Source organism: Formica exsecta, unplaced genomic scaffold (genome assembly GCF_003651465.1).
Source record: "Formica exsecta isolate Colony F162 unplaced genomic scaffold, ASM365146v1 scaffold117, whole genome shotgun sequence".
In the NCBI taxonomy this organism is placed as follows: domain Eukaryota; kingdom Metazoa; phylum Arthropoda; class Insecta; order Hymenoptera; family Formicidae; genus Formica; species Formica exsecta.
In genome coordinates this window covers 244565-272127 of record NW_021848510.1, presented here as the reverse complement: position 1 = coordinate 272127, position 27563 = coordinate 244565, and the positions used below count along the sequence as shown (strand labels likewise).

The window sequence follows — 27563 nt, the reverse complement described above, 5'->3', positions numbered from 1 at the left end:
TGCTTCCTTTACTTTTCTACAGATTAGAGGTACATCTTCTACTGGCTCGACATGGAATGTATATTGATCCACACTAGCATCAGCCATGGGCTCGATCCACTGTAATTATTCATTTACTTTTCTTTAATATAGATTTATTTATTTCATGTATTTCAAAACTTATTTGTAAGCATTTTTTGTGCAATTTTTAAGAAAAGTATTTGTGCTGAAATCGTTAAAATTGCTCCAATCCTACATACTTGTTCTGGATTAGATACCATCATATGTGTCTCGAAAAAGGCATTTTTTATTTTACCACGAAGACACTTTACAATAGGATGACCGAACGTAAGATTAGGAACAAAGTGACCATCCATCACATCTAAGTGCAAGTAATCCGCGCCATTATCAAGTAACTTTTGCGATTCTTCATAAAGTTGTGCCAAGTCAGCGTTTAAAATCGACGGTCCGATTTTTGCGCTCAAACACTTCGCCATATCACTTTCTTCAAAATGAACGAATATTTAGAAATTGCTTGTACAATTATAATACGTATATCCAGTGTGTGATTCTACACTGAAATAGATTAGAATGTGTGAAGATATGTTTAAAATATGTAGTAGTATATTGCACGCGGCAAGTGATAACCTAACTCAACCTATGCCAGAGATCAGCTGATTGCATCTAATATCGGTTAGATTACTTCTGATTTCTGTCTAACACGTGGAGTTCATCTGGAGGGACGAGTTAGGCAAGCGACTGTGTGATATGCGAAGTTTAGAACATTATTGTAAAATGATAGCTTCGAGTTTTATTCTCATACATATTTGATATTTGAAACAATCGGTGCTTGAATTTTTATTTTACAATACATATAAAAAAGTTATGTTAAATAGCGGGTTATATCATCGTAATGGAATATATCTCTGTCAAAAAAGATAATGTTAGTGCATCACAAAAATCATCAAAAATCGGCTTATTTTTGATTGCAGTCACAGGTTTCCTTATTTTATATTATTAATTTTGTGCTGAATTTCATACGCATTACTATTTTGATGTTTATTTGTGCCTTATTAGGTGGAATTGCAACGGCGATTAGTGTCGTGTGTTTTCCATTTATAAGCCCTGCGTTTCGTAAGATATGTTTACCATATGTACCAGCCACGCATCAACAAATAAAAAATGTTATTCAAGCATTAAACGGTCGCTCTGGTTCCTTAATTGATCTTGGTAGTGGAGATGGAAGAATTGTGAGTATGATGATATTTTGTAATAGTGAGGAATAGTGAGAATGAAACATTTATCATTATAAATATAAAATATAATAAAATAAAGCATATAGAATAAGCTTTCCATTCTTAACATAATAAAGAAAATAATTCAAAAATAGGTTCTTGCAGCAGCAAAGCATGGTTTTAAGGCCCATGGTATTGAATTAAATACTTGGCTGGTGTGGTATTCAAAATTTAAAGCATTGATTAACGGTTTATCAAATGATACTGCATTTTTTAAGCAGGATTTATGGAAACATAATTTGGGAAAATATAATAATATTGTTATATTTGGTGTAGATCAAATGGTATGATTCTTTAATATTCGTTATGACTCTCTTTAGATGTTATGAAAATATATGTATATCAAACAGTCATAATATCTTTTACAGATGGAAGATATTGAAAAGAAATTTAATAACGAATTATACAAAGATTCCCTTGTAATTGCATGTAGATATCCTCTTCCTAATACATGTCCTATTACGACAATTGGGCATGGAATTGACACTGTTTGGATTTACAAGATACGTTAGAGCTGAATTGAGGAATCACAAAGGTATATTCTTAAATATTCTTGAATAAATTACAAGAGGAAATGTAGAGATAATTGCTGCATATTTAATGTTATGCATTTACTGTAGAGAACATATAGCATTAAAAATTTTAATCATAAAAAAAGTAGATTTACATCTTTATCAAATTGACATATGTGTGTTTCTCTTGAGTATTGAATAAATTATTCTCTATTATGACAAAGTGGCTAACTTATACATGTAATCTTAGGCATATTTTCTTATATCTAATACAATTCTCAATATTAATGAGATTTTCTTCCAAGTAATAAATTTAATACATAAATTGCATTTTGCATTTAATGCTTTTTTATCCATTGTGTTTTTTCTTAATATAATTGTAAAACACTATAGGATTTTATCTCTCTCTCTCTTTCTCTCTCTTAAGGTATACATAGCAATGTATACAATTACTTATTTATGTAATTAATTTTAAGTATCATATAAACGCTATCACATAGATTATGAGATTTTAATTATGTGATTAATGATTCGTAATGAAAAATTGAGCAATGAGATTGATAATTCCAATGACAGGTATACTTAAGTGGATTAACAGGGAACACATAGTTAACTTTTCTTCTTTCTTTAAAATCGACAAATGCAGTAAACTCGGCAAAGTGAAAACGTAGATAAATCCGCTTAAAGCGCCGGTATATCTAATGATAGTTCCGATATAAGGCATAAAGGTCGCGAACAAAATACATATAGAAACCAATATAAGATTAATGACAAGCACTAAGCTCTTATTGGATACTCCTTTGCATATTGATGAGAGCAACTGCACACGCAGCATATATGCAAGCAAAGGATAGACGGTTACTAATTGAAAAAGTAGTACTATACGAGCACCTAATGTAAAGCCATCCCACTTTTGAAAATTATTCAATAAATTCTGTGGAACAAAGATGAGTCTCAGTTTAGAAAGCATGTCAACACAATTTTTGTATTATATTAAATTGTTGTTTTTATAATATTGCATACTTACATCTTCTATGCATGACTTTGGCAGAGGGAAGCATATGAAAAACACTGCTCCAACGATGATATAAGTTAACGTGACGAGAATATATGCTATAGTTAAATCTCTTCCCTAAAAATAAAACCGTTTCTATCTAATATGCATAAGTATTCAATAAGCGAATTTAAAGTAACTTACATTCTTCTTTTGATTACGATTATTTTTCATTATACTGATTATAATATTGTGGATAAAGAACGACATTGCGAGCATTCCAGTGAGGGCTGGAAATGTGGGTCGTATTACCCAACTTGTTGCCCATTCGGTGTCCATATTAATGCCCCATGATGCGGATTTTATCAGAATGAAGATAACCAAATAAATAATTGATACCGTTCCTGAAAGAATTAAAATTTTATAATAATATTAATGGACATTTCAATCTGACAAATCAGAATGGTAGTATTTGTAACCATGTAACTTATTTCTATTGAATGAAGATATACATACTCTCTTTCAAATATATTAAATATAAAAATGTAACTAATATATGCTATATATGCTCACCGAGGGAATTAAATTTTGTAAAAAATGTTGTACTGTTAAAATTCAGTAATGGAAATATCAATATAGCTAAAAACCCAGGAACAGTGTTGCGTAAGTCCCATGCTGGTCCCAATGCATCAAATGTTTTATCATATATTACAACAGTATCATTATCTTGGTTTTTTTGTGTTGGACATAAGACTGTAATAATTAAAGCAATAAGATCAATATTGTGTAAAAAAATTTGTTATTCTCAAATAATAAATTAAATTTTATATTTATATTTTTTACATTTACCTTCTGTATGCGAAATGTTCTCAGGTGCAGGATGTGTCGGCCAACCAGCTGCATTATCTGCAAAACGAACATACTTCATTACAGAACGATCCACAAGGATTTGCATTCTCGCGTGCGCACATTTACAACGAGGATACTTACCATAAATAAAATTCACGCTATTGTACAAGAAATTAGCCATCAATATCCAATAAGCTATAGTTGCGCCCAGCAGCACGGCAATACTAAATATTTTGGCAATATATTCCGCCCATTTGCCGAGGTATATTCTACTCAAGTCTAGGACCTCTATATTTTCTCCTCCACCTTCGAAAATGGAAACGATCGATTCGTAACATTATATCGGTAAGTTGACTTGTTATTTCGTGGAGAAAGAGATCCTCTCTCTTACCGTGATACGCGTGTGCAACTATGAGACGGTAAGCTGTGTATAAGCATAAACCGCTCATCAGTAGATTGAGGATAATCCCAGGAAAGAATCCGGCCATCCCGATTCCCCATGGCATAGTCAATAACGACGATCCCAATATCGTATTCCATATTGAAAATCTAAAAGAAAAATGATACAAAAATTAATATCTGAATTGTTAGAATATTGTCACAATATTAAATATTATTACACACGTGTCATTGTATATAATTCATTTTCGAATAGAGATTTATTTTATCATAATTTTAATTCGAGAATTAATGATATAAGAAAATGTTTAATATCGCGAATCAGAGAAGAAAAAGATCGCGAATTTGTCATAGAATCTCTAGTCTGATAATAGAAGCGTTAATGATTGAAACATTTATATTATCAGCTTTTATCAGTTATTTCCTCTTTGACATATATAATATGTATATTATATTATTTTTATATACGCAAACATTTCTCCCAATAATTGATTATACTTTGCACTCGAATGTTCGAGCTCGTAAAGATATTCCTATCTATCTCTTCGCAGTTAAGATTCGCGGTGCGCATTATAATTTGCATTATCATCAATATTTTTGGAAGGTATTATCTTATAATACACGAATCTCATGACTTGAATCATTTCATCGCGAATATATGGACCAAGGACAGCGGGTATATTTATATTGCTAAACTTAATTCATTGTGACCAGGACAATTTCGCGAATGCGATTTTTTTACGAGCGAGATAATCACCCTTTTTCAGAATATTGGCCAAGACGAACTTTGGCAATGCGACAACAACCGATTTCACAAACGTGTCTTTCCTTCGTTCTAATTTCATATTTATTCCATGAATGAGTCAATTTCATCACTCGTAAAAATGGATATTTATCTTTTTTTCGTGTATTATAAAAACATACGGCGCGAGTAATAATTAATAATAATAGGTAACAGTAAAAGTAGTGATTAATAATAATTATAAATAGAAAAAGTAATAATTACATAAGTAATACGAAAATAATCACGATTGTGTGCAGATTCAATTTTATACTTTTAATTTTGCGCTGTACAACGATTTTAATCTTTATTTTTAGAATAGATGTTACAAGATGATATTTTCAAATTGAAGAAAAAAAAATCCAATTTAATTTTTTGACAAGAGTTTAATCTTCGTCGCTTTTCATCGTCACCAACGATCTAATCTCTCTCTCTCTTTCTTTCGGAATTGTGCCGCTCTCGTTGCGCCTGCACAACGTGCCCGGCGAAACGGGAGCTCGGCGCTCGCGGTGCGGCGGATTGTCGGTGTCGGCTAAGGGCATTCACCTTCGGCGGGGCGGTCGTCTGTTGCCCGGGCAACAGACAGAGCGGTAACCCCTTTGGGCGTCCTGTCGCGCCGCGTTCTAGACGCGTTCCGGGACGTCGCGCGGCGCGAGGCGCGCATCGAAGCGCTGAGAAGAGGCACCTTCGTTCCCGCGTCTCGAAAACGAGCACCGCGTCTTCCCCTCGTGATAGAAGTCTATCGAAACAGAGACCCCGAAATCCCGCGCTGATGTGCGTTTAAGTTTAAAGGATCGAGAGCGACGGCATCTCCGACGCTCGTTTTCCAGACGCGGGAACGAAAGAGACCGTGCGAGTGGATCGAAGTTCGCGGAAATCGGAGGCCCTTATCGCGCGTGGGATTCGATGATAGAGGAGGATACGAGATCTCGTGGTAGAAGATCTCGCAAGCGGGGACGACGTTAACGTATAAATGGTGAGTCCTCTGGACGAGTCTCTGAAAATTCGCGAGTATCGCAACTGTCAAATCGTTATCGTCCATCGGCGTCTAGCGTGTGCACGATCACGTATTTAAGTTATATCAGTCACATGTAGCGGTTATATATACACACACACACACACACACACACAATATGGTTGCGTTCGGAATCCGACGCAGCCTATGTGTGTATGTGTGTGTTAGGTCGATTATGTCATGCGTGAATCTAACATTTATCACACTCGAATTGATTAGACGTGAGATATTCGATTTTACGAGAGCTCATAAATTTGTTTATATTAACTGATACACTTTCACGTGAAATAGGAAAAACAGTTACGATATGGTTACCATTAGCTTTTCCTTATTTTTACTATAAATAAAGTATAACTAATCTCTTTTTTTTGCTTTTGTTCTTATAGACAAAAGTAAAAAAAAAAGAAATGCATTAGTTATATATATATATATATGTATATATGTATGTATATATATATATATATATATATCATAGCAAAAATTAAAAAGAAGATATACATTCTCGTTATATTTTTATCATTATGTTATGTTGTTTTCTAAATCTGCATTGTTTTTCAGCACAGATATAATTAGCTATCAATTGCATGAGTTAATTGTCGTTTTATACAACTATTCGTACATTATCTTAACGGCATTCTCTCTTTTTGGAATACAAGATTACTTGAACGCAATAATGTTTGAAATAATGCTCTGTCATATACAATTTCGCTCCCTTATGTACGGTATCATTGACGATGAAGAAGAAATTAATTTCCAAGATGCGCTGATGCAAGTTACAAGCCTATTGCCATCAGCCATCTATAGAAGATAAACGAGTGCGTCATACATGTAAAAAAGAAAAAACCACGATACATCGCAGAATACGAACAGAAATATGATAAATAATATGAGATAGACATTCTAATTGACCATTGATAATACCTAACACTCGTAACGATCTCTTTCTATTTCTTTCTCTTCTTTGCATGTATAAATTATAAAATCAGCAGATTTTATGACACACTCAAAAAAATGTCTTGCTGATATAGGTAGATTTCTAGGTGTCACAACAAAAATTTATCGCTATTTTTTGTATCTGTTAGAATATTGTCTGTTACATATAGAATTTATAGCAGCAATATTCTAATAATATCTTCTAGAAAATTTAGGTCCCATTGCCAAATGTTAATCACTGCATTGGATAAATATGAGTTTCGATACTACAGCTAGAACGATCTTTGTGAGAAATATAACTGCCAATTATAACTGCAGCATCGAAAAATTGAGAGAAATTGTTTAAAAGAGCTAGATAGATTGGGCGCGTTATACAAATATGTTAGATGTGAGGATTATATATTCATTTGTCTCTTGCCGCTAATTTTTTCTGTGTACCACAGCCAAACTTTATAACAAGTATGATTGGCCTTAACATGGATAGGCGTCACATAAAAACATTCTTTCTAAATTTCACAAACAGTTCAGATATAAATTCTGTCTCTGTCACTTAGATTGATTAAATGCGAAACATATGCGATATCACAGTATTTGCTAATCATTTATGTACCTCAGTTAATTTTGCGCACCCAGAAAATTTTTGCTGTAGTTGCAATACCACTTTTTTGAGTGCAAGGAAATGATTTTTAACTCGAGCGCAGGTGAATCGAAGACATTCCACGTGTGAAATTTATATAAGAAAGATTCCAGAGTTGATAAATGTTAAAATATTTATTATTGAAAATGTTATTATGACCTGCGTTGAATATTAATGCAGGAATATAATAAAACGGGTGTTTTATCGATAATAAAAATAATAGAAAAATTAAAAAATATATCCTATTAAATAATATAAAGTTTGACTTAATTTCGAAATACTTATTTACGCAGATGATAGATAAATCATGTAAATAATATCCTCTATCTATTTAATTTGAGACTCGGGAACTTGTGTAATGAAAGTATATCGCTTGGTGATTCAATTGATTTTAAGAAACGGTCGATTATCACACAACATGACCATCGTTGTATAAATAGTGACGCCTGTCTAGAAATGTCTCCGATACCTGATACCTCGTGCGCGTCGAGACGATTCCGTATCTCAAAATACTCACATGGTGACCAATGAATTTTGCTTCGGCTTGAGATCCTTGTACGAGGCATGCACCATGTCTGGTTGAAATTGCGATCCACGTGTAAAGTCTATCCCGTACGCTTTTTTCGGATCGACATTTTCGTTTGTTAATACCTGTAAAAAAAGAACGCACACGTGTGTAAAAGATCGAGGATGCTGCATTTATTTCTGGATCCGCGCGCTCTTTTATCGAGATTTTTATCAATATATTGTTATTTTATATATATATATATATTTTTTTTTTTTATAAATATATCGTTATTTTATTTTTACTGTTCTTTTTACCAGGTCGATGTTACACGGCTCGTAATTCTTCTCGTGGACGAGATTCACGATGCAAGGCGAGTGCGCCGCTGCCGAAAGATATAACTCGTTCCGCGTTAGGGGGGGCGGCCTTTTCGGTACAGCTGTTAGGGTTGTGCTATAACTGGCGGCGTCGATGCTCCCATATCTAGGCAACACAACGAAGATGTGTCAACACAAGTCACGCGTATGTATCTCCTATAAATAATATAAATATAATATTTATATGTCTCAAAATAAAAAAGAGAGAAAGGGAAAGATATCGTACTTGAAAGAACAGCCAGCTGGGCTCGGATCTAAGTCGCTCGTATCCAAGTCATCGGATATCGTCGATAGTTCTAAACTCGTGCGAGATTCCGAGGAGAGGAACGGCGTGCTTTCGGATCCGCTGTCTCGTGGAGAGGTATCGCTACCACCTCGGTAAATGCGAGACTTGTACATAATACGTTCTTGACGATTAAAGCCTCTGTAATGAAAGAGAATTTAAACCTTCGTTTATGTAGATAGAATTTTTTTTAAACAGTTTATAAAATAAGTACACTTACTATGCAATTAAACGACGCGCGTCATTTTATGTCGTGTTAATGCATTACGAGATCTGTATTATATATGTTGTCATTTTTTAAATAAAAATATCAAATGTACCGCTTATATCGTTTACAAGATACGAGCGGAGATAGCGGATTCAATAATTATTACTTGTCATAGCACATGTACGGTTTTATCGAAACAATAAATATATCTTTTTTTTTTTTTTTTTAGTTCAAATTACAGCCGATGATTAAAGAGGATCCAAAAACCACACGAAAAGTTATCGTAAACTTAGCTGAACGATATTCGATATTAGTGAACCTTCCGCGATTCTGTGTGAGTCGTAGCGTAAATTGAAAAATTTCCAACTCACTCTATCTATCTATATCTCTTTCTTTTCCTAATATACAATCAATCTGATTGATTTCTTCTCATTCCGGCGTGGAATAAATGACCGACAATATCGTCGGGCTTAAAACTATTTCCTGATAACGGGTACTGTTGTTCCTACGCGAACGCGGCCGATTGGAAAACTGGGTTTTGGAGCAAGTTGATCTCTGTTTTATAAACTCGCGAACTTTATATCAGCCATCCTTGACTTAACACTCTCCTTCCACCCGTTTTTCAACGGCCGCCAGCGCGCGCGCGTGTCGCTAAAAACGATGACCGCCGGTGTTGATCACAAAATGATCGCAATGTTTGCGATGATTTTTGTTTCCTTCCCTCTTTCGATATCGATGGAGGAGCTCGTTGTAAGATAATAATCATCATGAACGCAATTTTAGTAAAATTGTACAATTTTCTTTCTTATCGTTCCGCGACAAACTCGGATCTACCCGTCTAATCATGGCTTTAACCCTTTGGGCAAAAAAATCTCATTGACGTACATTAGCGCTATTTTGTGTGAGGTTTTATTTTTTGATCTATGTTATAGGTAGAATTGTACAAATAGATAAGCGACCTTTAATCTATCTCGCTGAGTTAATCCGGATTGTCGACGCCACATGGCCTAACTGTTTACTTCGTTATTTTCTTGTACGCGACTTATGCTATATAATTTGAAAATAATTATATCCATTTCGAGTGATGTGATATTTAGAACAATATACGAACTGTTAAACACATGTTATAAAGTACACTTGTCGTAACATTAGCGGTACTAGTTACGAGTTTTACTGAGAGATCCTCTTGAGTTAAACGTAGGTAATTAACTGAATGAAACTTTTCACGTAGTCATACGTACAATTTCTTCTCCAATAGTCACTAATCTTGCACCAATGAGTCATTAACAAATAATAAATACTCCCTCAATGCGCCCAGTAAATCTTATGATAAAGGTGTTTAAATACACAAAAGAGCATACTACAAAAGAAGTGTCTATAAATACTTTACAGAGTATCTGACGGATCATATTGGCTCATTACTTAAATCTTTCTAAGAAAAAAAGTTGGAATTGTCTCTTGTTATCTTTATGTTTACTTATTTTCAATTAATTGATAATTATGTTTTCCTATGTGAGATTTCTAATATTCCGGCATTCCTCGGAAAGGCAAAGCCCTTATGAAAGAAATTTTTACTTGTGTTAGTGATAACAAGTACATACATTGAACAGCATTCGCAAAATATAGAGTTTCTTTTTTTTCGAATGCTATTTTTTGCAGAAATTAATAACTGTGATGTTTGCTTTTTATTATTTCCACTTAAAACATCGAACTTGCGACCCTATTCATTTATCTCTCAACGATGTGTTATATATACATATACAATGCCTGAGAAATCCTGTACATTTGTTATCTTAATTTGAAGCAATATATGATCCGTGACGTCAAACTCGTGGATTAAACACGCGATTTCTATTATGTTCGAGTTTAAGTTTAGTTCTAAATAACGAATTATCATGTTAATGTAATTGTTTTTTTTTTTTTTTTTTTTTCTTTCGTTTTTAAAGGTGGCCAGGTCATGAAATGAAGAACAACAGAATGCATTTAATGAGCGATTGTTTATTATGCTCTTATTATGGTCACTTGTCATACAGGTAACGATGCTTCTCAATGAGTGAAAATAGTTAATATATTATGTTTGTTTTTTTTTTTTTTTTTTTTTTTTTTACTTTTATCGTTTATCGAAAATGATAAAAGCACGAATCTCGAAAGATTATATTCACAATATATTTACGAATTGGAAAAATCGCGATATACATCTATCTCTATCTCTAGCTCTCTTTTTTCCATGTTATTAATTTACACATAATGTATTTATAAATCTGTTATCTATGTATGCACATGTGATTACGAATATTGTTTATTCATAATCGTGCTTCCAATTTATTCGTTTGATAGTCGAAAAATGTTAAAATATATTATTTTGTGAAAATTGCTACTATGACCGAAAATGACCAAATTGAAACTGTAGAAATTAACAATAAAGCAAATTAAAATGTATTAATATTCTTTACTTCTCATGAGAGATATTTTCTCTTAATTTTTATAGAACTTTTTGATATCTCAATCGTTATTAAAGTTTAAAGATAATTTGATTGATCACAGCATATGTTATTATTTATCCAACATCTTAGATACAAATACAACAATTATAAAATTATTATAGGAATTTTTACATTTATATGGAAATATAAGACAATCTTTATTTTTTTACTTAGCAAAATTAAAAATCTATTAACATAAAAAATTGAAATAAAAACGGCTTTTACCGAACGGCTTTTCTGATTATACTCACTTTCTTTGAATGAAGCAGCATATTTGCTTACCTTACAAATATTTTTCCATAAATCTTTCCAAAAACGAAGCTTATATGCGTTGCTAGATATCGGCTTTTGATATTAAATATGAAGCTTTAAATCCGCTCGGTCAAAAATTAGTAAAGACGGCTCGCTTATTTATACAAGCGAATTAAAAATTGTGCTTATATAATTGGGAGTTACACTGTATATTACCAAGAAAATTTTATATTTCCCGGCGAAACTGATAAGTCTTACATCTGTTCTTTATCTGTATATATTCTTTATATGTAAATATATTCTCTTTCTTATCTTTTCTCTTTTTCTTTTTTCACAATACACTTTTGAGCGTACACTTTTTAATCTTGCAAAGAATCGGGGAACAATCGCAAAAATATTCGGAAATTTCTCCGATTAAATTAATTTCCTTTCTTTTTCCGTCAATTGCAAATATTGAAGAGCATGTTATACACGCGGTCGGTCCTATGCGATTTCGACGTTTCGACCATGCGTACACGTGCGCGACAGCTGGCGCGCGCGATCTTGCAAGATGGCGGCGACCGGGCGCCCGTGCCCTTGCGTGTCATTGACAGACAAAGTTCAGTCTGCCGGCAGTTGTTGAGCGGCTATTGCGAGAGTACGATCTCTCCCTTTTGTTCGCACGTCCGATTACGACACGTTTCCTTCTAGTTTCATCTAATTACATCGCAGGAACACTACACGGAGAACTTCGTCCAGGCGATATTGCAGGCCCTAGGTGATCAGCTGATCGGCTGCACTCTCGTCGTCGGCGGTGATGGACGGTTTTACGGCAAGGAAGCAGTGGCGAAGATCATCCGACTCGCCGCGGCAAACGGGGTAAGATCGATCGACCGGTTCGAAGCTTTTGCGAAAATTTCATGAGAAATCCACGAATGCTATGCACTCGGATTGAATTACTGCAAGGCAATTGTGACAATATTGCAAGATTGTAAGAGATAAAGAAATATTGATGCAAGCAACTGTCACTGAACAATTATAGTAAGCTTGATATTTGATATCAATAAGCGTGTCCATACATAGCATGCAATGTGTCTTAACTTCATCAGGATTCTGCTGATTTTTATAATACATATTATATTATTTAATTATTTGACACTGTGGCAATTTTATTCGATAAAATAATACAATTGAGATAAAAAAATTGTATAAGGTATCATCTAGAGACATTTATAGATTTAGAAAGAAATTACAGTATAGAAACTAAATAGATTATACCACAAAAGTATTATTTTTTTTATAGGTAGGAAAATTGATTGTTGGTCAAAATGGCATTCTTTCAACGCCAGCAGTATCAACTATAATAAGAAAGTATAAGACACAAGGCGGAATTGTCCTAACCGCGTCGCACAATCCTGGTGGTCCTGATGCCGATTTTGGTATTAAATTTAATTGCGATAACGGTGGTCCTGCTCCAGACAACATAACGAATAAAATCTACGAGATTACTAAAACACTCCAATGTTATAAAATTATTCCTGATATTAGCATAGATATTGATAAAATACAGAACATTTCTATCGAGGTGGATGGTAGACCATTCACTATCGATATAATTGATTCTGTGAACGATTATGTGGAACTTATGAAAGAAATTTTTGACTTTGCAAGTATTAAGAAATTATTGCAAGGCAGTGTGGATAAGCCAGCATTTAAAGTTCTCATCAATTCAATGAATGGAGGTTAGGCTATTACATAATTTACATATGTTATTTTTCTCTGCTTTTTTATAGAGAATTCTCTCAGATCTTATAAGCAAAGATATTATAATAAACTTTTATTGATTTTCAGTTACGGGACCGTACGTAAAAAGAATATTTAGTAGTGAATTAGGCGTTGATGATACAAGTTTAGTAAATATAAAGCCGTTAGAAGATTTCGGTGGTTTACATCCCGATCCAAATTTAACTTATGCCAAAGATTTAGTGAATGCTATAAAAGAAGGACCGTATGACTTTGGTGCCGCTTTCGATGGAGATGGAGATAGAAATATGGTGAGTAAAATCAATCAGAAACATAGTTTAAAAACTCTAAAGTCTTCATAATTAAAAAATTGTTTTAACAAATTTTGTTTTACTTACAGATTTTGGGCAAGAAAGCTTTTTTTGTTACTCCTTCTGATTCCTTAGCAGTATTAGCTGCTAATCTAAAATTAATTCCATATTTCCAAAAGACTGGAATTAAAGGATATGCTAGATCTATGCCAACGGCTGCAGCCGTCGATAGAGTCGCCACTAAGAACGGAATGAAATTCTTTGAAGTTCCCACTGGATGGAAATATTTCGGTATGCGGGATTTTTACTTTGCATTTTAAAAATCTGTAAGTTACATCTTACACGTAATCTCTCTAAACTTTAGGAAATTTGATGGATGCCGGGGATCTGTCGTTATGTGGAGAAGAAAGCTTTGGTACCGGTTCCAATCATATTCGCGAGAAAGATGGAATATGGGCATGTCTGGCATGGCTCAATGTCATCGCAGGACTTGGGAAATCTGTAGAGAATATTTTATTGGATCACTGGAAAGTTTATGGAAGAAACTTTTTCACTAGGTATATAATAATCTCTTTACTACCCCCACAATTATATTTAAATATTCCTTAACTCTCTCAGCGGTTCTCTATTACTTTTACAAATTCCTGATCTTATTATCGGTTTTAGATATGATTATGAAAATTGCGACTCTGCGAGTGCGGATAAAATGATGCAGAGCATTGAAACGGTGATTCAGAAACCAGAATTTATTGGCAGAAAGCTGCAGCACGAAGGTAAAGAATACGTTGTTAAGCAAGCAGATAATTATTCCTACACGGATCCTGTTGATGGTAGCAAAGCTACGAAACAGGTAAGTGTTCTACAATTATATTTATTATGATGCTTTCATATTTTCAAGCTATAATTACATCGTTTTATACAATTAGGGTTCACGGATATTATTCGAGGATGGTTCTCGCATTATATTCCGCTTATCCGGAACGGGAAGTTCAGGCGCTACTATCCGTATGTATATCGATAGTTATGAGAATGATCCAGCTATTTTCGAGAAAGACGCACAATTGGTGTTAAAACCTTTAATTAATATCGCATTAGAATTAAGCAAACTTCGTCAATACACTTGCCGTGATGCACCGACTGTGATTACATAAAACATTTTGTTTTCGTTTTTTTCATCACGCGACATTGTTTCTCATATAAAAGCTGTTTAGAGGAATTTATAAAATGGGAAGGTAAGATTTCACATCGGTATAAATTCATTTGGGTTGTAGAGATTTGATCGATTTCATTATCGTCTGAATCGCGAAGCAATAGCAGAAAATAATCGTTGCTGGCATCAATGAACGAATTTTCCATTTTTATAAATTGTTACCGGGAGTTTACGATTCCATCCACATAATATATATTGTGCGTATTGGACAAATTATTCAATATGCATATCTGTGAGTAGCAACTGAAACGTTTCAAAATTATATAATATTAGATATTTGCTATAGATGTTGTTGTGCTTGAAACTTTATATTTCAAGTCAATCGTGAGAGGATGCAACTTAAACTTATTTAGATCTTACTTAAATATTTATGTGCGCAAGAGGAACATTGATATCGTCCCTTAAGCATCAAGAGGTGACTCTGTAATCATCTTGAATTCTTTGGTAGGAATTTGAGTAACATAACTTATACGTATTGCTCATATATTCACATGAGTTAATAAACATTAATTGCCCTTTTATTGTAATTATAAACTAGATATCTGTCTGGTATATGTAGATATTCTACATGTGCTAGAAAACTTCTTTGGAAATATTTCCTGACATAATATTATGTTACAAAATGAAATTGTTGATATGCAATAATACTTATCTATTTGTTATGCTACAACATATTGATTAAAAAAAAATGCAATTTGCTGTGCCCGATCTGTACATAAAAAATGCATTCTTCGAAAAAAACTGAGCGCGAAAAACATTCTGTATCTATTAAAAATCATGTGATTGTACGTAGTCCGGCCGTAATGTGTGCACATCTTTTACTTTTTATTAATAATTGATATTAAAGCCACGAAAAACTTCCAATATATTATATTCCGCAGCCATAATTATATATCACAATAATGAATATCATCACGTGCATTCCGGTATGTAAAAATATAATTTGTAAAAATCACGATTGAATGAACAAAATGGATATATTGTCAATCTTCCAAAGTTTATGTCTATCCACGATTCACATCTGATATTCTTGCTATAGTATAATTTTCATTTGTTTTTTCATCCATAATTTTACAGTGAAAATACTATCTAATGTTTAATTTGTGATGCTCTAGATAAGCCGTTAATTTAATATGCAATACCATTAAATTTTTAACACGATCGGATTAATGTATAATATGTGAAAGTATTTTTTCTTTACTTTTTTCTAGTTTCATTAATTGTACAGTGTATAAAGGATGTAGAGACTGAAGTTTCACATCAGATAGCATAATATTGGAGGATTAACAAAAGCGTAAATTCAATATTGTCTTTAAGGACCAGTCTTTCCACATTTATTAACACTGATCTTATCACTCTGACTATATTATAGCTAGTGTTACGATCTAGGCAGAGACATATGAGAGATTTATTTTTCAAACGAATGTCTTTTCCAAAGACGGAATGATTGGTCCTGCAAGTTGAAAATATAGAATAATAAATAATAATAAGCAACTTTAATTTTATTATATGCTTTCTATGAGATAAAAATTTCGAGTTAAATTAAGTGATCTTTTATAAACAAAGAAAAGAATATTTCACTGCAATCAATAATGAATAATAACACTATTTTAAAATTCTGATATAGTACAGAATCTTTTCGGTATCAAATATGTGAAAGTTATATTTGTGCCTAAAGCTGTAGATTTATTTATATGGATAAATTTTTATATTTAAATTGGAGCAGGGAAAAGTGTAAGAGAATTTTTTTACACTCTTCTTGTACAGTAGCATATGTAAAACAGCCTATGTAAAAATTATACACTATTTATTGCAATACAGAGCATAATATGGAGAGCATATTAAAACTAAAGCATCAAAGTTTTTGTAGATAGTAGTGTACAACTGTAAAAATTTTTCTTTTTTATCAAGGCAGTCATCCATTTATCTGTTTTAAAATTATCACATTAATATTTTTACATAACAAGTTGGTCATTTTATTGTGATTCACAATTTATCTTTACTGCTATAGACTATGCATATGGTTTCTTTCCAAATTCTTTTCTATTTATTCTCTCGTTACATTCACTTTGCCATAATCGCATCGTGCAATCTTTCTATAAAAGTACATACTTTGTTACTTTAGCTTCTTTTGAAATTATATACAGCTTGATTCTAACATTCGAATGTCGAAAGAAGCATGGATACTTAAATTGGTGAATTCTCCAAAACCTGAGAAATAGCCAGAAGAATCTTTGTCACAATTTCTCAGAATTTGGATGACCCAAATATAGCAATGTAGATTGCAAATTCGTATTTAGCGCGATACTCAGCGTCTTGTATAATCTCCAAATGTAAGTAAAGTATCTCTCTATATGAAATGTAAAACAATTATCACGGAAATTGTTTGCATATTATTAAATTTATGTTTGTTTCTCAGAACCGTATATGCGGACAACACAATTCACTGAGTATCTCGTTAAGATTAATCGATAGAATAGAATACGTTTACGAACTTGTGTATAAAGAACAGTAAGATGACCAGAGAAAAGTATAAATTTCTTCTGAGAAGGGAGGGAAATCGCGCGAATAGCCAGAGAAAAAGTTTGTGCGAAATTTTAAATGTAATAACAATATATCCACGTAAGAAGAAATGAACAATAGATAGTAATACGAAACACGTTCGATAGATACAAGAGATACACATTATTATTGTATCCCTCGCGAGTTTAGTGAATGTCTCGGTTTATCTTACATAATTATTAACAGTCGCGCAAATGTATTATATTACTAGTTTCTTTCCATATTTCTTTTCACTTCGTCTTTGCTTCTTTCTTTTGTACGATATTTCACTACGGGCTATCTGAAATATCACGTAGACGTCATGTTTATTGCGGATCACTTCTAACGAAAACGCGTGATCATGATTCATGTTTCATTTTGAATGAATTGTTAAACATTTCACGAGGTGTGTGTGCGGCGAATATATGCTGCGAAAAATTATATATATAAAATCGGAGAAAAAAAGAGAGAAAAGGAAACAATAATGTAAATGATTTTTTCGTTCTTTCTAATAAATGCAGCGTGTTACGGAGAGATTTCGCAAGGCATTTATGTAAATAGTTGATGATGGTGGAGGAGGAAAAGGAGAAGGAGATACTTAGGGACCTGAGCCGACACACGCCCCCGTTTGATCTGTTACGTCCTAGAGAAGTGGATTACTCTGTGAACTCTGTAGAACGTAATGAAGATTATTTAACGCGGCGGCGATGTCACAGAGACCAGCACAGAGACTGCCGATTATTATAAAGATATTAACATGTAACATTTGTATCATAATATCATAATAAATACTAATTATATCATTATAAGTATATGAATGAGTGGCTGCTCGGAATGCACGTGGTATGATTCATTATGCTGTATCATCATTTTTTCTGTGTCACTGCGCTGCATTTTTTAATTTTTTATGACGATAGTTTTTAATTATGTAAATTCGAAATCCTGTCTCTTATCAATTCATCGAATCTTTTTGTCAGCGAGTTTTGTATAAAAAAATATATTACTTTACTTATTGCGTCGTATCTAGTGTCAAACGCGTGGCTTTATCTTGATTATCATTTCCCGTATTTGCCTTGAACTGCTATATCTATGTTGCAAGTAAGAAAGTCAAGGACGTTGCGTTTGTGCTGAAATAAGATTCTTTGCAATTATAATTATGTGAACATGCGTTCTTTGTGTGCATATTAAATGATTACGTACAATCTGAAAAGTGGCGACGACTCTAATCCGACTTTTAATAATAAATTTTATCTCATTACAATGAATCTGCGTGGTTATTATTCTATGTAGAAATCCCGGAGTGAAATGTAGAAATATCTGTATAACAAATGTTCAAAAATTAAAAAAAAAAAAAAAAACTCAGGTTAGTGAATAAAATCATTAATGTAATATAATCTCAAACGTGATTATATATATAATTATTTGCATCATGAATAAAAGTAGTGTCAAAAAAGAATTTCTCTAAGAATAAAATTTGTGCTATTGAATCTTATACTAAAAGCAATATCCCCAATAATCTGCCTATATATAATTATAATTTGAATGAGGTGTACAATAATTAAGACAATTCTTTGTTAAGAGATTTTGATTATAAATATTTAAATATCTACAATAAACACAATATTCTTCGCTTATAAAAATATAGTTTCACAAGCACACAATCAACATGTAAATTTATGCCAAATCAAAATCGTCCCTCTGTAAAACAAATACATATAAATTTATTTTGACTAGTAATATATATATATTATAAGAAACTAAAGATATGCTTACCTCATTCTTGTATTCTAGTACGTGTTTCCTAATAGCAGAAGTATCTACCCATGTAACAAAGTCTTCCAAATTTCTGTCAAATATATATAATCATTTTATTTATTCTACACATTTATACGATATAAGAGAGAGAAAGAGAAGTACAGTAATGTTACCTTGTTACTAGAAATGCAGGATCCTTTATAACTTCGACTCCAACTCTGACATGACCCTGTTCTATTAACTTTATTGCCATTGATATCGTTTGGCTCATTTTGTTGCGTACCATAACAACTGGAAGTCTTCGTCTACAAAAGCAACTGGCGGTTACTTTCTGAGTTTGAGACAAATCCCATTTGGTCGATATCAAGCCCATCATATATAGCTTTTCCAGCAACATGGCACTCTGCTCTATGCGAAAAGGATGGTCAGATTCGACTTCTTTAATCTTTTTGCCTAATTCCCGTATCTCGCGTGACAATTTGTTGTATCTACGATTATAATAAAGTTTTTAAATTATATTATATGTTATATATTATATATTATATTATATTAAAACATAAAATAATCGTCTCACTCTTACACCGTATAGTCCGATCTTTTCTGAATACAATATCGCTTTAAGATCTTAACCTCGTGAAGATTATTGTCGGCTGGCCACGATAAAAAATCTACCTTCTTTAACAGCTTTTGTTCATGATACTTTAATTTTCGCACCATCGTGAGCGATCAGTAATAATTTGTGCTTTATTGTTAGTATAAAATCAATTCTAGCTTTATTTACATCCGAAAAATCTACCACGCACACGCAGATCTGAATTAGTTCTAGTAATTTGCTCTCGAACCGAGTTTAATAACAGTGGAAACAAGCCCTAAGCCCTAATGCGTGCTAGTAAATTATTAGAAATACTGCATGCTGTGTGATGTATTTCTATTCTAGTAATGCACTAGTTTGTGTGCAATCTAGTATACGAAAGAAAAAAAAGGGTTGCAAGTTATAATCACAGTAATAATAAATAATCACAAACATTTTTTTGTTACTACATTGTACGAGTGCTTGACTGTGATTGGTCGATTGTGCGGGGGCCTTTACGTGTCATGGCCAGGGCAGCCATTTATAATTGAGCAGAATATAATTACTGCATTAATGAGCAGAATTGAGAAACGAAGAGTGTTTTAAACAGAAATGTTTAAAATATTATCTTAAGATGTCAGAGCTATTAAGATAACAAATATATATTAATAAAATAACTAATCTGTCCTTTTTATAGTTAATCTCTTGTTTTTTTCTCCGGGATGTTAATATAATTACTTTTTATGTCCCCTATTATCTACTGAAAATTAAAAAAAAATTACATATATATATTTATTATGTGTTTAAGGCAGTAAAAATAACAAGGCTTTTTTTAAATAGCGATTTTGTGACAGCATTTAAACGAAGCGCCATGCTATAATTGGTCAATATGTCATTAGGTTATCATACTAAAAGATGGTCCTGTAAATTATGTTGATATCGTTTGAAAATCATTTAATTTTTAAAGCTATTTCAACAAGGTAGATAATCCTCTTGGAATAGAATAAATAAGCAGAGAAGTTTCTCACAGTAAAAGGAGATAGTCGATAGACTAGTCGTGGATTAACCTATGGCTTGTAGAATTTTCGCGCGATATTTCAGTAGTGATAAAGAGTGATAAAACTAGATTACATGACGTGTTAATTTAGATCGGCGCGTGATAGACACAACATGCGATAGATTGTCGATTATAAAATAAAAATAATTGTAAGTAGAACTCAATAGTTTATTAGAGTAACGTTTAATTGGAAAAGTGCATAAAATATGAATAATAAAATTTTTTTTAATTAGAAAGAAATACATAATTTTACATAAGTTAATAAGAGATGGAAGGCTAAGAATGATAACAAGAGCACAGGTAATCACGACTGTTTCTGAGGATCACGAATATAATATATAATTCAAAACGATAGACGAGAGAAAGGAACCCTGTTTTTATTGCTCGAGAGGAGAATGATCAAAATAGGCGGAGTCTCTGTATATATAATATAATTATAAGAGATTAAAACCCGTCAATGATAAGAAAAGTAAATACAAATAAATACATAGAGAAAACAGGAACGAAAAGATTGAGAAAAGTGTTTAAAAGAAAACGGACATTGTGCTTCTAGAAAAAAATAGGGGAAGAATTCAATATAATCAGCTGATCGCCGCGTCATTTCTACTTTTCTACATGAGTTCTGTCACTTCCGTCATAGTACCTGGCCACGTTGTCTCATGAGGTAAATAACTAACAATAAGAATGTGATACTATGTCGCAACAAGATGAACATCCGTAGAAAAAGGGAGAAAGAGAAGTGATGAGCCATCCGTAATATTCGCGAACTCGACATATTAATTATTTAGTGAAATAATGTACATATTGCATAATCAACGCTTGCACACGATATATTTTTGGATTTTAATTCAAATTTTATTTTATCAGCCTTGACGCATCTGAGCGAGTTTATTGCATCAATAAGTAAATGAAAATTGCGCATTCTTTCACATAATATAGTATCCCAAATAGCACAAAAACCTATTCTATAAACATTCTATAAATATCTTTCAGTGAATATTTGAATATTCTAATAAAGTGAAAAAAACCATCATTCATATATGAATCTGCATAGAACTTGAAATAAAATGAGACCTAAATACAATTTCTATAAACAGATTTATGATAGATGGTTTTTTTTATTCATATATGAATCTGCATAGAGAACTTGAAATAAAATGAGACCTAAATACAATTTCTATAAACAGATTTATTAAATATTCTTTTTTAATCTGAGAATATCCTGAAAAGATTCATAAATAATTCTGTAAGAGTATATCCTCTCTCTCAAAATAGTATATTTAACGCTAAATAGAATAGTCAAAGAATATATTGTGCTATCAGGGTATGTATAGCTGATAGAGTGCAACGCGTTCCTTTGCGTTACCGTCGTGTTTTTCACGAATCCCGTTCGTTGTACAGTTATCGCTCTACTACATACAATTTGTGCATATGTAATTTATACAGCACTGTATAGTTGGTGACTACAATCGTCGGTTGTGCACGGTGCCGAGAGCCGAGAGTGCCGAGACTCAGTCGGACAGTGCGAGCAGAGCAGAAGGGAGCGTCGGGTCGAAGACGGTCCTGGCTGACTTGCGCGTTTCCCGGCGCTCGCCCGAAAATTCGATGAGTAAGTATCACGCCGGTCTGGCGTGGGAGATCACGCCACGATACCGCCGCTCTTCATCGTATATTCCGTCGTTGACGCTACTCGATCGACGCGATATCTGACATTTGACGTCGCCCTTGTCGAGGACGACGACGACGACGACGGTGAGTCGCGAGTGATCGAGGACAGAGCGTTTGTATACATCAGCGTCGTCGTATGATCCGATCAAAATTTCCTAACGATAATTTTTACATCGCGATATAAGTGTGATGTATGGTGTTCGCGATGTGTTGGCGAATGATAAGTGGAATACCGTGATGTAAACTATCACGTCAAAAGGATGTCATAACAGAAGTAAAAAATTAATTGCTAATTTATAACTTGCAACTTATATAACGTAATTTAAAAATAGTGAACTGGTGATGTTTATTAGAGAGTAAGACTTTTCCCTCTTTCTCTCTCTCTCTCTCTCATATATTGCATGTACTATTAAAATATGAGTTCTTATCATTGGAAAGGCATAGTAAAATTGTATACTTATTAATTTGAGAAATATTACACTAGTTTCACAGACAGTATTTGTATATATCGTGTGATAAAGATATTATTTATTAAAATACTGTTAATTTAAAATTTATATTTCAAAGAATGATATAATTTCTTATTTTGATTGTAAAATATAGCAAAAAACAACTATATAGCAAAATTAAAATTTTTTTTGGTTTCACGCATACATAAAACACATAAAAGCATATAAGTTAAAGCAATGCAGAGATTTAAAAATATGCATATAATACAATCGTATGTATGTGACATTGCTTATGTAAATTTATATAGAAATATTTCAGACAATGTGCATAAATAAAAGATGATCTTTGATCCTGTATATTTGATGATAATTGTATTCAGAATTGGTAAAATAGTTTTCCGTATGAATGTCTTTGAATATTTTGAAGTTGAAGAGACTTTTTGTCTATAAAATCTTTACAAAAACACATATGTATTAAAAGAAATAAAGAGAAATTATATTTGTATATTTCCAATAAGATCAAATATGAGATATCTTATCATTTGATGTATGTATATTATATTCTTATATATTTTTTAAATATTTTTTAAATTTAAACATGTATTTTCTTTTCTTGCAGCAAAGAAGTTCTTTATAAAAAAAATTCATGATATTCAATTCTGAACAATGAGTCCACAAAATCATAAAAATAATTTAACTCCAAAGAACATGGAGTCTAACGGATATTCCACTGGCAAGATCATGGCTAAAGAAGCGAGGAATCATTCATCTCCTTGTGAGTCAGTGGACTGTATGTGTGCTTAGATTGCTAATTTTTACTTTTTATTATATATTATTTATATTGGCTGATACATTGTTTGTAAATGATATCTAGTGACTTGGTGCTTGCGATTATTATGTCAATTGTTTTAGAACTTTAATATTTTCTTAACTTAGAATTGTATATACACAAGCATATTAGTTTATAATATTAGTAAAATATTGATCATATACTAAACTAAATAACAAAATAAGTAATGTTTGTGACAAAAATTCACTCAGAGTTATATTCATTTTGCTTAAATATCCCCAAGTAAACATTTGTAATTAGACAAGTTTTTGCTGTGTGTATATCTTTGCATTTCATCACAACTTTTCTGCATGATAAGCTTATTAATAATCACATTTCCAAAAATTAAATCTCTTTAAGTTTTTGTAAAATTGTGCTTTTAAATTGCTAGTAATCATTGCCTTTTTAAAAATATCTACCTTTGAACATTTTTTATTCCTGCACAAATTACAATAAATGAAATATTAATGACATTGTTGTTATAGCGATGCCTTGGTTTGGAATGGATATAGGCGGTACCTTGTGTAAATTAGTATACTTTGAACCAAAGGACATAACGAGAGACGAAGCAGATGCAGAAGTTGAGACGCTGAAAAATATTCGTCGATATCTTACTAAAAACTCGGCGTATGGGAAAACTGGTCATCGTGATACGCATTTACAAGTCAGTGCTGTTGAATATTCGATTTATAATTTACTATCTATATAAATCTGTTCCTCTCTCTCTCTCTCTCTCTCTCTCTATAATTGTTTCAAATATTATTCCAGATGAATAATGTTTGCATTAGGGGCAGACAAGGAACGTTACATTTCATTAGATTTCCTACAAGTGAAATGGGAAATTTTTTAGCACTAGCAAAATCAAAGGGCATGGCGAATCTTGTGACTACTGTTTGCGCCACAGGTGGTGGTGCCTTTAAATTCGAGGATAATTTTAAAAAGGTGCGGCATCACGCATCTTGATATTTATCTAATTATTATTGATAAATTACATAACTTCGAAATATCTTTGGCAGGAAGTAAACATGAATTTGGCAAAATTCGATGAATTAGATAGTTTAATACATGGAATGCTCTACATAGAAACCACGAATCCGCATGAATGCTATTATTGGTCGAATCCCACCGATGACAGCAAATGTCAGAAAGTACCCTATAATTTTTCTGAACCATATCCTTTCTTGGTAAGGATGCATGAAAATATTTTTTTACGTACATTTGTGTACATTCTCAACAGGAATGATTTTTGAAGATTGTATCTTGCAGCTTGTCAACATAGGCTCTGGAGTAAGCATATTAGCTGTATATGGACCAGAAAATTATAAAAGAATATCTGGAACGAGGTATATATATATATATATATATATTATATTGAACATGTATTATATAAATCTGTTCCTCTCTCTCTCTCTCTCTCTCTCTCTATAATTGTTTCAAATATTATTCCAGATGAATAATGTTTGCATTAGGGGCAGACAAGGAACGTTACATTTCATTAGATTTCCTACAAGTGAAATGGGAAATTTTTTAGCACTAGCAAAATCAAAGGGCATGGCGAATCTTGTGACTACTGTTTGCGCCACAGGTGGTGGTGCCTTTAAATTCGAGGATAATTTTAAAAAGGTGCGGCATCACGCATCTTGATATTTATCTAATTATTATTGATAAATTACATAACTTCGAAATATCTTTGGCAGGAAGTAAACATGAATTTGGCAAAATTCGATGAATTAGATAGTTTAATACATGGAATGCTCTACATAGAAACCACGAATCCGCATGAATGCTATTATTGGTCGAATCCCACCGATGACAGCAAATGTCAGAAAGTACCCTATAATTTTTCTGAACCATATCCTTTCTTGGTAAGGATGCATGAAAATATTTTTTTACGTACATTTGTGTACATTCTCAACAGGAATGATTTTTGAAGATTGTATCTTGCAGCTTGTCAACATAGGCTCTGGAGTAAGCATATTAGCTGTATATGGACCAGAAAATTATAAAAGAATATCTGGGGAACGAGGTATATATATATATATATATATTATATTGAACATGTATTATATATATACATTGCATGTTGGGGCAAGATTCGTTGTTAAGCAATATCAATATGTAATTGTTTTATGTAGTTTAGGTGGCGGAACATTTTTGGGATTATGTTGTTTACTTACCGGTTGTAACACCTTCGAAGAAGCGATAGAATTAGCGACGGGCGGCGATAACACAAGAGTAGATAAATTGATCAAAGATATATATGGCGGCGATTATGATCGTTTCGGTCTTCCTGGAGACCTAGTTGCGAGCAGGTAATTTACCGCAATTATTAATTGCCGTTTCAAATAGGGCAATTGTGATCTTTTACTTTTAACGCAATTCCATTTTTTGTTCCTTGTTTTTAGTTTCGGGCAAATGAATTGCACAGACCGCAGAAATACCGTCACGAAAAAAGATCTAGCGCGTGCAACGCTCGTTACTATCACAAATAATATCGGTTCCATTGCGCGCATGTGCGCAGTTAATGAAAAAATTGAGAGGGTAATAATATACATACATGTATACTGTTATATACAATTTCTTATACATTCTTATGGCATTTTATAACAATTTTTGCTTTTAGGTTGTATTTGCTGGGAATTTTCTCAGGGTAAATCCCATATCGATGAAATTATTGGCCTATGCTATGGATTATTGGTCTGAAGGAACCTTGAAGGCCCTGTTTTTGGAACATGAAGTAAAAACACAACAGCCTAAAAATTTAAAAGTTAGTCGTTTAAGTATTACAGATGTATCTCTGTCATTTCAGGGTTACTTTGGCGCTGTGGGATGTCTATTGCAATTTAATGGCGAATCGAGCTAAACATAATGAAAGATGTTGAACAATTATCACGCGACATACAGCATTCCATACAACCAGCTCGGCAGAATTTTTCGAGTGAGCAAAATTGTTCAACATAACTATTTATTTTTATTACATTTTCTGCTTAATTATTCGCACGAGTATATATATGAAGCAATTGTTTATTATTAGAGATGAAAGGATCTCTATATTTAAAAAATGTGACTATATATCAGTAAATTATGTCATATAATTATCATAACTTTTCTGTAAAAAAAATAATTATGTCAGGGTATATTTCTTTTTCCTGTTAGAGATTAGTTATTTCGATATAATTGTTCGATTATGAGTATAAATTCAGCACGACTCGGTAGACAGGATTGATAATGGACCAAACCCAAAGGGAATTAAGGATTGCCTTTCTTCCCGATGTTCGTTACATGCCGTATATAGACTAGTTCTACCTCATAATTTATATTTTCAAATTTTTCTACAAATGCACAGATTTTTATGTATATAAGTAATGGCAATCGTTATTACATTTGCGTGCCCGACCTTTCGTAATCGGCGAATAAAATCATTGTAATGCTAAATACTTATGCATTAATTGTTGATATGCTGCGCGTTATTAGAAGGATAAATTTCTTAATACGAGCTTTTAATTGATTACAATTTTTAATCAAATATTATTCGCCTATATGCGCGATTGGCAGTAGCTGAAAATTAAGAATTTTTTACATCGTTTATATTGTTACAGCGAGATATCGTGTTTCGTAATTCAGAATACACATGCTTCCTTCAGATATTACGAAATGATATACTCCAAAGTGTCAAATTTTGTTTTTAAGAAGTATAATAGAATAATGTGAATAAATGAAAATTATTGAAAAACGGAACAGTTGTGTGATGTATTTAATTCCTCTATTTTAATTATTTGATATAATTATTGGAAATTTATCAATTAATTTGATATACCACCACCATATCTTTTTATAGAACAAATAATATAAGCATGTTTTGTAAATAAAGCTTGTTTCTGATTTAATGTATTATGGAAGCATGCCAGATAAATTAATTTCTGCTAAATAAAATGTTATTTTAATATA

At 32.5% G+C, this 27563-nt stretch overlaps 6 protein-coding genes across 16 annotated transcripts in view; 3 read left to right on the top strand and 3 right to left on the bottom strand.

Moving 5' to 3' along the window:
* Positions 1-644, bottom strand: part of LOC115240098 (ribulose-phosphate 3-epimerase) — a 1425-nt gene extending 781 nt beyond the window's left edge. The window contains exons 1-2 of the mRNA XM_029815067.1: positions 240-644; positions 3-99 (exon numbers count right to left, since the gene is read on the bottom strand). Of these exons, the coding sequence (XP_029670927.1) occupies positions 3-99; positions 240-476 (334 nt within the window). The 5' untranslated portion in view covers positions 477-644. The remainder of the gene's footprint in view (positions 1-2; positions 100-239) is intronic.
* Positions 645-9123, top strand: LOC115240114 (protein N-lysine methyltransferase FAM173B). Of its 2 annotated transcripts, XR_003884737.1 has the most exons (7): positions 645-977; positions 1057-1229; positions 1370-1558; positions 1643-1809; positions 3654-3974; positions 8220-8421; positions 8997-9123. XR_003884737.1 is itself a non-coding variant. In XM_029815089.1 (5 exons), exons 1-4 carry the CDS (start codon positions 893-895, stop codon positions 1784-1786), a joined length of 591 nt encoding a protein of 196 aa, XP_029670949.1. In that variant the 5' UTR covers positions 645-892; the 3' UTR covers positions 1787-1809; positions 3654-4177. The 2 variants fall into 2 exon arrangements, 1 of the variants encoding a protein (XP_029670949.1); XM_029815089.1 differs by lacking the exons at positions 8220-8421; positions 8997-9123 and having other exon boundaries at positions 3654-4177.
* LOC115240057 (sodium-coupled neutral amino acid transporter 9-like) lies at positions 1852-10679 on the bottom strand. Of its 4 annotated transcripts, XM_029815042.1 has the most exons (11): positions 8780-9002; positions 8503-8700; positions 8217-8382; positions 7912-8045; positions 4021-4178; positions 3771-3935; positions 3630-3686; positions 3354-3533; positions 2985-3184; positions 2814-2918; positions 1852-2720 (listed from the first exon to the last, which is right to left on the bottom strand). In XM_029815042.1, exons 2-11 carry the CDS (start codon positions 8673-8675, stop codon positions 2310-2312), a joined length of 1749 nt encoding a protein of 582 aa, XP_029670902.1. In that variant the 5' UTR covers positions 8676-8700; positions 8780-9002; the 3' UTR covers positions 1852-2309. The 4 variants fall into 4 exon arrangements, with proteins under 4 accessions (XP_029670902.1, XP_029670895.1, XP_029670906.1 ...); XM_029815035.1 differs by lacking the exon at positions 8780-9002 and adding an exon at positions 9139-10679 and having other exon boundaries at positions 3630-3935; XM_029815046.1 differs by having other exon boundaries at positions 2814-2940; positions 3630-3935.
* A 1373-nt stretch (positions 10680-12052) lies between these two features.
* Positions 12053-18644, top strand: LOC115240125 (phosphoglucomutase). Its single transcript, XM_029815100.1, has 8 exons — positions 12053-12100; positions 12214-12360; positions 12785-13223; positions 13333-13535; positions 13625-13826; positions 13900-14092; positions 14202-14385; positions 14462-18644. The coding sequence occupies exons 1-8, from the start codon at positions 12053-12055 to the stop codon at positions 14684-14686; spliced, it is 1641 nt and encodes a 546-aa protein (XP_029670960.1). The 3' UTR covers positions 14687-18644.
* A 209-nt stretch (positions 18645-18853) lies between these two features.
* LOC115240046 (U3 small nucleolar ribonucleoprotein protein IMP3) lies at positions 18854-19989 on the bottom strand. Its single transcript, XM_029815004.1, has 4 exons — positions 19622-19989; positions 19215-19529; positions 19060-19132; positions 18854-18984 (listed from the first exon to the last, which is right to left on the bottom strand). The coding sequence occupies exons 1-4, from the start codon at positions 19756-19758 to the stop codon at positions 18961-18963; spliced, it is 549 nt and encodes a 182-aa protein (XP_029670864.1). The 5' UTR covers positions 19759-19989; the 3' UTR covers positions 18854-18960.
* A 2136-nt stretch (positions 19990-22125) lies between these two features.
* Positions 22126-27350, top strand: LOC115240006 (pantothenate kinase 3). Of its 7 annotated transcripts, none has more exons than XM_029814929.1 (10): positions 22126-22278; positions 23406-23576; positions 24101-24279; positions 24384-24557; positions 24632-24799; positions 24882-24958; positions 25751-25927; positions 26021-26156; positions 26239-26352; positions 26425-27350. In XM_029814929.1, exons 2-10 carry the CDS (start codon positions 23453-23455, stop codon positions 26476-26478), a joined length of 1203 nt encoding a protein of 400 aa, XP_029670789.1. In that variant the 5' UTR covers positions 22126-22278; positions 23406-23452; the 3' UTR covers positions 26479-27350. The 7 variants fall into 7 exon arrangements, with proteins under 7 accessions (XP_029670789.1, XP_029670831.1, XP_029670822.1 ...); XM_029814971.1 differs by having other exon boundaries at positions 22127-22278; positions 23406-23561; XM_029814962.1 differs by having other exon boundaries at positions 22137-22417; positions 23405-23576.
* The last annotated feature ends 213 nt before the right edge of the window (positions 27351-27563 follow it).

Bases quoted from the DNA above. Each gene is read 5' to 3' on its own strand.
- LOC115240114 (XM_029815089.1), top strand. From the start codon at position 893: ATGGAATATATCTCTGTCAAAAAAGATAATGTTAGTGCATCACAAAAA. The intron at 978-1,056 runs GTTTCCTTATTT...GTGCCTTATTAG, and splicing joins ATTTTTGATTGCAGTCACAG to GTGGAATTGCAACGGCGATT. The intron at 1,559-1,642 runs GTATGATTCTTT...TATCTTTTACAG, and splicing joins TATTTGGTGTAGATCAAATG to ATGGAAGATATTGAAAAGAA.
- LOC115240057 (XM_029815035.1), bottom strand. From the start codon at position 8,675: ATGTACAAGTCTCGCATTTACCGAGGTGGTAGCGATACCTCTCCACGA. The intron at 4,179-7,911 runs GTGAGTATTTTG...TTTTTCTTTTAG, and splicing joins CAAAATTCATTGGTCACCAT to ATTTTCAATATGGAATACGA. The intron at 3,534-3,629 runs GTAAATGTAAAA...TAATTATTACAG, and splicing joins GAACATTTCGCATACAGAAG to TCTTATGTCCAACACAAAAA.
- LOC115240125 (XM_029815100.1), top strand. From the start codon at position 12,053: ATGGCGGCGACCGGGCGCCCGTGCCCTTGCGTGTCATTGACAGACAAA. The intron at 14,093-14,201 runs GTATATAATAAT...TATCGGTTTTAG, and splicing joins GGAAGAAACTTTTTCACTAG to ATATGATTATGAAAATTGCG. The intron at 14,386-14,461 runs GTAAGTGTTCTA...TTATACAATTAG, and splicing joins GTAGCAAAGCTACGAAACAG to GGTTCACGGATATTATTCGA.
- LOC115240046 (XM_029815004.1), bottom strand. From the start codon at position 19,758: ATGGTGCGAAAATTAAAGTATCATGAACAAAAGCTGTTAAAGAAGGTA. The intron at 19,530-19,621 runs GTAAGAGTGAGA...TTATAATCGTAG, and splicing joins AAAAGATCGGACTATACGGT to ATACAACAAATTGTCACGCG. The intron at 18,985-19,059 runs GTAAGCATATCT...TTTGTTTTACAG, and splicing joins TACTAGAATACAAGAATGAG to AGGGACGATTTTGATTTGGC.
- LOC115240006 (XM_029814929.1), top strand. From the start codon at position 23,453: ATGAGTCCACAAAATCATAAAAATAATTTAACTCCAAAGAACATGGAG. The intron at 24,558-24,631 runs GTGCGGCATCAC...TATCTTTGGCAG, and splicing joins TCGAGGATAATTTTAAAAAG to GAAGTAAACATGAATTTGGC. The intron at 24,800-24,881 runs GTAAGGATGCAT...TGTATCTTGCAG, and splicing joins CTGAACCATATCCTTTCTTG to CTTGTCAACATAGGCTCTGG.